The sequence below is a fragment of the Protobothrops mucrosquamatus genome, unplaced genomic scaffold (genome assembly GCF_001527695.2).
Source record: "Protobothrops mucrosquamatus isolate PMUCROS unplaced genomic scaffold, P.Mucros_1.0 scaffold249, whole genome shotgun sequence".
NCBI classification, from domain to species: Eukaryota; Metazoa; Chordata; class Lepidosauria; order Squamata; family Viperidae; genus Protobothrops; species Protobothrops mucrosquamatus.
The window spans coordinates 1,254-12,528 of NW_015386597.1; the positions used below are offsets into that span (position 1 = coordinate 1,254).

General features: G+C 39.9%; 1 protein-coding gene across 1 annotated transcript in view; it reads left to right on the plus strand.

The window, feature by feature from the left end:
- Positions 1 to 1,116: 1,116 nt before the first annotated feature.
- The window catches only part of ZMYM2 (zinc finger MYM-type containing 2), a gene marked incomplete at its 5' end in the record, with an annotated part of 25,347 nt that continues 15,188 nt past the window's right edge, over positions 1,117 to 11,275 (plus strand). The window contains 7 exons of the mRNA XM_015814412.1: positions 1,117 to 1,267; positions 4,680 to 4,852; positions 6,312 to 6,477; positions 7,672 to 7,706; positions 8,251 to 8,380; positions 8,509 to 8,624; positions 10,937 to 11,111. Of these exons, the coding sequence (XP_015669898.1) occupies positions 1,117 to 1,267; positions 4,680 to 4,852; positions 6,312 to 6,477; positions 7,672 to 7,706; positions 8,251 to 8,380; positions 8,509 to 8,624; positions 10,937 to 11,111 (946 nt within the window). The remainder of the gene's footprint in view (positions 1,268 to 4,679; positions 4,853 to 6,311; positions 6,478 to 7,671; positions 7,707 to 8,250; positions 8,381 to 8,508; positions 8,625 to 10,936; positions 11,112 to 11,275) is intronic.

An 11,275-nucleotide genomic window follows, 5' to 3' on the forward strand; every position in this document is an offset into this window, starting at 1 on the left:
TTAATATTCCTTTTCTATTTTCATTACCTCCACTAGTTATGTGGATTTTTTTCTTTGTTTCTTGCAATATTGTGGCTTTCTCATGCAAGTCAATAATTACTTTTCAGTTCAAATGGCTGCATACAAAATGGCTTTTTTTTGGCTGGCATTTCTTCAAGAATATAGGAAAATCTGGTTTCTGTGAGTTGATTCTTTGCATCCAGATCTTTTTTCCTATTATTTTTTTTTAACTGAAGAAGGCACTTAGAAAATTTAAGTGTGGCCAAAAATACTTATTTGGCATCAGCAATGTGATCTTTAAGCACAGCATGAAGAGCTGCCTTCAATAGAATGATTCTATTATCCATTGCTGCCCCAAAGTTCCCATCTATTACTATTCCCTCCTTTTGTGAATTACAGACATCATAATGAAGAAATACTGATTATTCACTGGTAACCATATTTTTTTTCTTCTCATTCTCCATCTTTCCTCCCTTGTCCTGCAGCTTTATTTTGATTTGTTTTGCACTTGGTTGCCAGACTCAGGAATCTGAACACAGGCTACAACCAGGAACATTTATTATAGGTTGAGCAGCAGGTTCCCACCAAAGTTCTTAAGCTCTGTAAGGTTTGAACTTATTCAACATAGGTACCGAGTCTATTGGTGTGAATTCACAAATGATCTGTCAAAATGTAACAATTATGGGTAAATGACTAATTCTTTTCTTTAGTTAAAATGAAATATTTTTGTTGAGAGTAAGGAAGACAAACGTGATGAAGATAAGTGAGATCGATTATCAAAGCAATGAAGAGAAAAACAAGCAAAAAAGTATGCAGAAGCAGCTCAGAAAAGCACCTCCCTAGTTCACAAAGAGAAGGGAAACAGCACAATCAGACTTGCGAAGTTCTCTTGTTATAGCAACTCTCAATAAAAAAAGTCATAGTCTTTCTATGGAGTTGATTCCTACTTGGTAGGGCTGATATAAATCTTACCACAAGATTGTGATAACAGTCTTGTGCAGGTCATCTTCCTTATTCTCTATAATTTTGCTATTTATTTATGCAAAATCTGCATTACATTTGAAGCCTTGTTACTTACCAGATTGTCTACTGTGGCTTTTCTGTTTCTTTAACTAGAACAAAGTGTACCAGTTTTGCAGTAGAATTTGTTCTGATGACTACAAGAAGCTACACTGTATAGTAACATACTGTGAATACTGTCAAGAGGAGAAGACTTTGCATGAAACGGTAAAATTTTCTGGTATCAAGAGACCATTCTGTAGTGAAGGTATGTTGAATATATGATTGCCAGTATAGTCATGTAGAAGTATAATAAGGAAACAAAAAATGAGTTGTGCAGAATTATTTATTAAACTTCTATATTGGTGAATCATGCACCTCAGTGGCAGTATACAATAATAAAAACAGAAAACCCAGTATAAAGTAAAACCAAAAATTAATAATGACAAAACAGATTATTTAAAATAGAAACTGTCTCAGATTGTCTTAACCTATTCCATAACCACAAGGATCCAGCAATATTAGCAAGTAAGTGTCGAGTCAGGTCATGTGTAAGGGATGAAATTTCATTTATTTTACTATAAATTGAAGTTAGTATTCTCAGCTGCTTCCTCATATGTACTAATGAAGCCACACTGGAATACTATGTACATTTCTGGGTCACCGTTATACTAAAAAGATGCTGAGATCCTAGAAAGTATGCAGAGTAGAGCAACAAAGAGGAATTGTATGATAAATGGTTAAGAGAGGGCTGTAAAATATTGTGTAGTGATATATAAGTATAAGTGCTATTGCTAATAAAGAGAAAGATTGGGGGGAGGGGGGACATGATAACTGTCTTCCAATATTTGACATGCTGTCACAGAGAAGAGGGGTTGACTTATTCTCCAAAACACTAGAGGACAGGACAAGAAGCAATGGGTGAAAGCTTGTAAAAGAGATCCAGTCTAGAAGTAAGGAGAAATTTTCTGACAGTGAGAACAATTAATCAGTGGAATAGCTTGCCTCCTGGAGCTGTGGGTGCTTCATCACTGGAGGTTTTCAAAAATAGATTGGATAATTATTTGACTGGGATGGTATAAGGCAGAGGTCCCCAACCTTTTGGGCACCAGGGACTGGTTACATGGAGAGAGGTTTTTCCACAGACCGGAGGGGGCGTGGTTTTGTGTGCTGCCTGCGTCCCGCGGATGGGGCTTTGCTTATTTGTGCAGCCCGGTTGCTGACATGCCGCAGTCCATGGTCCGGAGGTTGAGGACCCCTGGTATAAGGTTTTCTGCTTTGAGCAGGGAATTGGACTACAAGACCTCTGAGGTTCTTTCCAGCCCCGTGATTCTATGTTCTATATGCTCATAATGAAGTGACTCCCTAATCCAGTGGTGGCGAACCTATGGCACGCGTACCAGAGGTGGCACGCGGAGCCCTCTCTTGGGCACGCACCATCGCCCCAGCACACATGGTCTCTAAAAGTTCGCCATCACTGGCCTGGAGGGGCCATTGGGGAGCCCACCATCCCACCCACAGAGACCCCCTGGATCTCCCCCAACCCTGCCTGGCTCCCACAGGTGTCCCTCCCCATAAGCAATATCGAGGTGGCCACGCCCACCCAGGCCATGCCCACCCAGTCTGCCATGACTACTGCAGCCACACACATCCAATGGCCACGCTCACCCAGTCTGCCACACCACTGTAGCTGCGCCCGCTGAGTGGGCCACACCCACCCGGCACCCGGCGATACATAAATGGGTTTTGGGTTGCAGTTTGGGCACTCGGTTTCTAAAAGGTTCGCCATCACTGTCCTAATCTGTATTTATTTTGCATATACATTTTTAATGCAGTCACTGTTATAGGCAACAGAAGCATACTTGAGATGCCCTATACTCACATGCACAGGGCCATGGTGGGACAGGAAAAGTAGCTTTAGACAGTTTACAAAGTCATTGTTTATAAACAATTATAATCACCTAGAGCAGTGATGGCGAACCTTTTAGAGACTGAGTGCCCAAAAACCGCCTCACCCCTGTCCCGTCCCTGCGTCTCCTGCCCGCAGGGCCACCCACCACCTCCACAGCAGATCGCCCAGGTGGCCCAGCAGCGTCATGGCGGCCACGCCCTCTGCCCGCACCCTGCAGCATTCATAAAACATCAGATTTTGTACATAATTTGCAGCAACCTCGTGTTGCTGCCCATTATTTCTGTTTTCTGTTGGATCTGGGGCTACATATAGTGATTTAATAGTTCATATATTCTACACTGCTCTGAGACTATTTTATCACCTTATGTTCCTGCATTACAATGCAATGGGTAGAAATGAGATTTCCTTGAGTTCTTATTTCAAACCAGGGTAATTGTATACTTAGAAAATCCTGATTTAAGACTGTAACTGCTTATAAAATGAAACAATCTTGAATACCTTCCCAATTCCATTTGGGTGGGTGTTTTTCCTCTTTTGCTATATCATCAGTAGATTGAGTAAAAAAAAAAAAGACTGACATCAATCTCACTGGAAACAGTAGAACTATTTGTACATGAAAAATACTACAATATTTTGTTTCTTGTAACAGTGCTAGACTTTGTTTCCATTGGTGTTCATTTAGAGCAGACATGTCAAACACAAGGCCCGGGGGCTGGATGCGGCCCGCGAAATGGTTTCATGTGGCCCGCAAAGCCATCCTGGAAACAATGAGGGAACGGCCCCCTCTGCCTTGGCCCTGGCTCCATAAGCCCCCCCCCTGCATGGCCTGAGAGGAACAGTGAGGCTCTTCCAGTGGACCATGCCTTGGCACTTGCCCTGGTCCCATCCCCTTCTGCCAGAGATCCTCAGATCTATCCCATTCCTGCCCATGCCCCCACAGGCACCCTTGACATGAATGATGTCGAACTGGCCACGCCCACCCAGTAGGCCACACCCACTCCATCCACACCCACCAAGTAGGCTGCACCCACCCTGGCCACACCCACCCGGCCCCCTGAGGGCAACCGCAATGCTGATACGGCCCTCAATGAAATTGAGTTTGACACCCCTGATTTAGAGCCAAATAGCTTTTTATAGGGGTTCAAAATAAATATATAACTGAAAATATCCACAGCACACTTTTTACTTTTTACCTGGATACAAGTGAGTATATAAGTACAGAACAGAAAGTCCTTGAGTAATGACTATAAGGGGAAGGCTTGTGGCTGACTGAATTTATCATATCTTTTTGCAGCAGTTGTTAAGTGAATGCAATCACCATTAAGTGAACCAATGGTTCAATATGGGGTAGTTTTGCCGAAAACTGAAGTAAACGCCAGTTTTCAGCAAAATTATCATAAAACACAATAGTGACCGGGGACACCTCAAATGACCATTGGAACTTTGAATTCAAGTAGTACGTAGTCCCAGTGAGGTCTGTTGTAACTTCATATGGTCACTAAGCAACCGGTTGTAATTCAAGCACTACCTGTAATTGAATCTAAAGATAACAAGAACTTCAAAGTTGAATGTGTAAACCATATATAAAAAACCAAAAAGGTTGATACTTATTGAGTAGGAGAGTGGCTAAAATTCTTTCTCAAAAATGGTATCACTTTGCTAAACAACCTTGTAAAAGTTATGTAACAAAATGCAAAAATTACTACGAAACAGATTTGCAGTGGCACATAGTTTTGGCAAATCAACTATGCTGCTTCCTTTTTTCCAGGTTGCAAGCTGCTATATAAACAAGATTTTGCAAGAAGGTTAGGATTACGCTGTGTTACTTGCAATTATTGTTCTCAACTCTGTAAAAAGGGCGCATCAAAGGAACTTGATGGAGTAGTAAGAGATTTCTGTAGTGAAGAGTGTTGCAGAAAATTTCAAGACTGGTACTATAAGGTATTGCAATATTTAACAACCTTCTTTTATAATGGCTGCTAAGTACATATCTAAATTATTTGTGATTTCTTCTATAATATTGTGTGTGTGTGTGTGTGTGTGTGTGTAAATGGCATGCATTTATGACAGTTGCAGTGTCCTGGGTCATGTGATCACCATTTGTAACTTTCCCAGCTGGTTTCCAACAAAGCCAGATTTGCGTAGCAACTGTGTAATTCACTTAACAACTGCAGTGACTTGCTTAACAACTCTGGCAAAAAAGATTGTGAAATGGGGCGTAGCTCACTTAACAACTGTTTTGCTTAGGAATGGAAATTTTGGGCTCAATTGTGGTCATTAGTCGAGGATATCTTTCCTTGTCTAATTCTTTTCATTGTGTATATGCCTATTCCTAAAGTGGCCATTTCCCCTGTAATTGATTGATTAATTGATTGAAGGCAAAATATTAATAATATTGATTAGCGTTTAGAAAAAAAGGACAGTTATTTCCGTTAAAATGGGAGATAATCCTCTACACTGTTCTCTGACTTTTCCCTTTCCTTACTGTACTTTCTAGTATTAAAATGGACTCAGATTTTAAGCTAAAGAAGCATCCCAATATCAAAGTTAGATTTAAAGACCTCAGTGTTGTCTCGTTGCATTTCTTAAGAGATTAATAATGAAATAATTTCTTTGCTCCATTCTTTTTAATCCAATGATTTGTCCTAGTGTTGACCATGCCATCTGTTCTGTGCCAGATGTTGCTTTTTTTAAAGGTCTCCTAGCCTGTATTGCATCTCTGTCTTTTCTGGTCATGACTGCATATTTACTGTGCTTGTCCACTTTCAATTTAAATGGATACCAATCTTTGAGTTGCTAATGAGAAGAAAGCAATGCAGAGACACTTCCTCTCTGAATAAGATGTCTGTGCTTCTCAAATGGCAACATGTCCCATTATTCTTGAGAAAGCTGCTTCAATTATTCTTAGGAATAATGTTTTTACCAGCTTCTGGGAGGTCAGAAGTGTGGGGGTGATACATGCTTTGGAGAGTAAGCTGTTTCAGAGAAGGGAAAATGTTCTCACCCATTTGGATCCTCAAGATATTTCTTAGCCCAATAACAACATACAGGCTTTATTCTACAAGCATTACCAATGCTTTCCTTGTCAATCAATGAAAACACAATAGCCTTTCTTGTATACTTAATTTTGTTCAGAAGAGTATCAGAGGTTAATGTCCCTTTTGAATTTGTTCTTATTTTGTTGCTTATATTTGTCTATATTACAGAATTAAAGAGGATTTTCATAGGTAAGGATATACTACCAGAAGCCTCAAATCTCAGAAGATTTTCTGTCTTCTAAGAAAGCACAAGGCATTACTCAATCTTAGAGAACTTCATAAACCAATATTACATTAAAGCATTTATGTAGCAGTAATTCTTTTTCCAAATCATTTTAGCTAACAGTATTATTTTGTTTAAGGCTGCAAGGTGTGATTGCTGTAAAATTCAAGGAACTCTTAAAGAGAAAGTACAGTGGAGAGGGGAAATGAAGCACTTTTGTGATCAGCATTGCCTTCTGCGTTTCTACTGTCAACAAAATGAACCAAATATGGCAACACAAAAAGGGCCAGAAAACTTACATTATGGTATGTTTCTTTACCAACAACTGTGTACATTAATTTTTTTTAATACTTCAAAAATGGCAAGTCATATAAGTTTCTCTTTTCTAATATCAGATAACAGGGCATATTTTACTTCAACCTAGGACACAGGTCGGCAACCTGTGGCTCTGGAGCCACATGTGGCTCTTTGAGCCTTCTCCTGTGGCTCCCAGCCTCCTCTGCCATTTACAGAGACAGAGACAGAGGGGCGCTTGCGCCTCTCTCTCTCTCTCTCTCTCTCTCTCTCTCTCTCTCTCTCTCTCTCTCTCTCTCTCTCTCTGTGTGTGTGTGTGTGTTTGTGTAAAAAAAAAGAGAGTGGCCTCACCCTATTTTCCGACGAGCTGACAAGCTTATTGGGCGGGGCTCCTGCCTTGGCTACGTCTCTGCAGGAAGCAGGAAGGGCAGGAGAAAGCCAGCCTGTTGGAGAATAGCTTGAAGCCAGCTTGCCAGGTGAGCAGAAGATCGGAGAGAGGGAGAGAAAGAGAGAGAGGGAGGGAGAGAGAGGGAGAGGAAAGAGAGAGGGAGAGGAAAGAGAGGGAGAGGGGAGAGGAAAGGGAGAGAGAAAAAGGGAGAGAAAGAAAGGGAGAGAGAAAAAGAAAGGGAGAGAGAAAAGAGGAAGAGACAAGGAGAGAGAAAAAGAGAGGGAGAGAAAAGGAGAAAGGGAGAGAGAAAAAGAGGGAGAGAAAAAGGGGAGAGGAAAGAGAGAGAGAAAGAGAGGGAGAAAAGAAAGAGGGAGAGGAGAGAGGGAGAGGGAGAGGAAAGAGAGAGAGAGAGAGAGAAAATTCATGCACAGCAGCCTCTATTTCTTTTTAATTAAACTCTTCAATTAAGCTCCTCCTCCCTCGCGCTTGCGCATGCAAGTTTTGCGGCTCCTGGGTAAGGTTGCAGACCCCTGACCTAGGAGATAGGATTACTGGAGGTCTAGGCTCTTACACATCAAATGAAATTGGTTAGTATAATTAACAATCTAGCTACACAATTTTTCTTCCAAAAGAAAGGTGAGCATGCTACTTTCCCCACACTTAGAAAGCTAATTGTTTTGAAAACAGCTAACTGCTTAATCTTTTACTAGTTAATCTAGTAAAACTAGTATGACTAGGATAAAGTATTGTGGCATTTGTCAACTACAGATTATTGTAAGTAACACATTATGCTAAGGTTGTTGTCTTCTGTTTGTAGATCAAAGTTGCCAAACTCCCCGAACAAAAAACACAGTAAGTAAATCATAAAGTATTCAAATTCATAGCTAAGATAATAAAATCCCTCACAGCCTATAGAGAATTGTATACTGTTTTCTGTCTTAACCGATACAATTCGTTATTATCAGTTAGGATGCATGTCCTTTACATTTAAAAAGTATGGCAAGACACGACAGGTTATTTCTTCATGGGTATTTTCAATATTGTAAACTGGTACATTATATGGCTCTAAGTGATAATTATCATAAATGTGTAATTGTTGAGATAACCTACAAATATAAAGTTGCAAGTAGTAACAAAACTATTTATGCTAATGAATACATTGTGTAATAATGTTAAATAGCTAATTTGATTAGAACCCAAAACTATCATTCTCCATGAAGAGGATAAATTAAGGTATTTAATTTTTGAAGAGTTAGCTAAGGATTTAGATAGGTTTTCTCCTTTCCTTTATGGATTCTTTTTCTCGGATGAATCTGCCTCTGAAAAAGAAGTTTGAAATGTACTTTATTTTATCATTTACATTTTTTAAAATTTAACATTTTTTTTAAATCTACAGGGATCAGCCCCACCTCCTTCCCCTACACCAAATAAAGAAATGAAGAACAAAGCAGTTCTCTGCAAACCGCTAACGATGACAAAGGCTACCTTCTGTAAACCCCACATGCAAACAAAATCTTGTCAGACAGGTATTTATATAATAGAAGGAACTGTTCTCATGTATGGCGTTTTGTCAGAGTATACAATTATGGTTGGGTCACTTTATGGGATGTATGTAGTGGTGGCAAGTGACATTACACATTGTCTTTCATTGTAGATGATGACTGGAAAAAAGAATACATCCCTGTGCCTGTTCCTGTACCAGTATATGTACCTGCTCCTATGCATATGTATAGTCAAAATGTTCCAGTTCCTACAACGGTTCCTGTTCCAGTAAGCTAGGTTTCAGTCTACATTTGAATTACATTTTTCTCTCTCTTGAAGATAGATTCTACCAGAATTCACCATACCAGCATTTCTTGCTTCCTTGCATGAGGAAATGCTTGGGAGGAATTAATCCTATCCCAGTGTGATTCATCTTGGCTTCAGGTCTATTCTCCAACATAGAGCAGACAAAGGGGGAAAGAGCTAGGCTACAGAAGGTAAAATCTGGTAAAACAAAATAGGTACTAGGACAGCAGGCAAGTCCAAGAGATCAGGGCTAAAGCTTTGTAAGAAATTTAGATGTTTGCACTCTAGGTCAGCTGAAGATGTTTATTGTCAAGTCATTATAAACTTGATGCAACAACTTCTTCTAAATAGGCTGTTGGTAAAAGACTTGTAAAATATGGAGAGGACCAATTAAAGCCTCACTCTAAGCATCTTTCTGTTGTATGTGATCTAAAGGGGGAAAATTAATTAAAAAGAAAAAAAATGTAACATGGAACTTTTATCTCCTGTAAATATCTTGCTATTTATATTCCAAACAAGAACATCGGTTTAAAAAACAAGACAAATTGTATACCAGAATTAGGATTTTCACTTTAAACCAATTTATTTTCTCTAAAATACATCCAGTATTTTAATATTTACTTATATTTAATATGTCTTCAGTTATGCCATCCACCCTTGTGTTCTTAAACAATATTCAAAATTCTTATACCCTTTATGGCTTTTCCCCAAAAGTTCATATCTGATTCTTCCTTTACCACTATGCATTAGACCATAATATGCAACTAGCACTAATGGACAGATTCCTATTTTCATATAAGAGCTGTGGTGGCGCAGTGGTTAAAATGCAGTATTGTAGGCTAACTCTGACTGCAATACTGCATTCCAACCACTGTGCCATCACGGCCTTATATGAAAATAAGAACCTGTCCATTAGTGTTAGCTGCATATTATGATCTAATGCATAGTGGGAAAGAAAGACTCAGCTCAAGGTTGATTTCTGAGTTTGGTAAAATGAGGACCCAGATTGTTGGGGGCAATAAGCTGACATTTGTAAACCACTCAGAGAGTGCTGAAAGCACTATGAAGCGGTATATACATCTAAGTGCTATTGCTACTGCTATATATGCCTGCAACAAGCTAGATGACATCAGTTCATATTTTTTGATATACATGTTAGCCCTTTAATTCATAGTTAAGCCTGCATCTTCACTTATCTGCACTCCTCATCAACCACACCACCACTTAGACTATTAGTACAGATATGCACTATATCAATCCCTTTTCTGTTAGTTTCATAGGCTCACAACAGATCTATTTTTCTTCCATTCATTTCATTTGTTAATATATTATCATTATTTCTCTTCTACTTCTCATTCTAAATCATAAATAGATCTGTCTATAGCTTAAATGTCAATCAGAACTTTGGTTAATTGAGGCTTTCACAATACTTTCATTCTATTTTTTATAAATTCAGGGAAGATATAGTCTAAGCAATCAGCCTAAATGTCATGCCAGAGGTAGCATTCCCTGCTTATTTAGATGGTACTGATTAGGGCCAGTATGCCACAAGCACAACTAATGTTTTAACCCATGCATGTTTATGCTATTGTAAGTAGGCCAGACATGTAAAACACAAGGCCCAGGGGCCGGATGCGGCCCGCGAAGTGGTTTCATGTGGCCCGTGAAGCCATCCTGGAAACAGAGAGGGAACGGCCCCCGTTGCCTTGGCCCTGGCCCAGGCCGGCCGGGAGTCAATGTACAATTTTGTGGTGGCTATCTATGCTGAAATGCATTCAGTCTTAGCTCCACAGCGAGGAACCAGCCCCTACCACGTCGGCCCTGCCCCCTGGGTGCATGCTGGGGAGGTGTCACCCTTTGTGAGGAATGAAGAAATGCACCATCGCCTGGAAGTGGCCAGCAAATGGCCCTCACCTACTTCACATATCCGGCTTGATGGGCTCTGGGGGAGGGGTTTTGGCAGGCAGAGGGGCGTTCTCACATGCCCACCCAATAGGCCACACCCATTCCATCCATGCCCACCCAGTAGGCCGCACCCACCCTGGCCCCACCCACCCGGCCCCCCAAGGGCAACCGCATTCAGGAGTTTGACACCCCTGAAGTAGGCTGAGATTCAGAAGGCACTTTTCATATCAAAATACCATGGCCCACATCCCATCAGTTCAGAGGTGTATGCAATAACATTGATATTATTAAACATTATTAAATGCTGCAAGGGCTTTATCCAGTTCTTCTCTGTATTTTATTTCATAATGGCACTTAGCAAAGTTACAATATTATGGTTTATATTCTAGATTCCAGTTCCAATTTTTCTACCTACTACGCTGGATAGCAGTGAGAAGATACTTGAAGCAATAGTAGAACTAAAAAATAAAAATCTCCCCAGTCCTGAAGAGACTTCAAATTTATTGAATGTAACAGAAGATATTTCTGAAAAAAAAGAGCATGTAGAACCCGCAGAGCTCAAAAGTATGTCTTTAATTTTTGTTTTGCCAATATCAGTGGTCTATAGATTACGTTGTTAGTTTTTCTGTCATACTTTGTCCATCTTTGAGAATTTACTTACATAAAACAGTATAATCTTTGTATCAATTACTAGCACAGTACACAGTAATTTCTGCAATTGCAATACC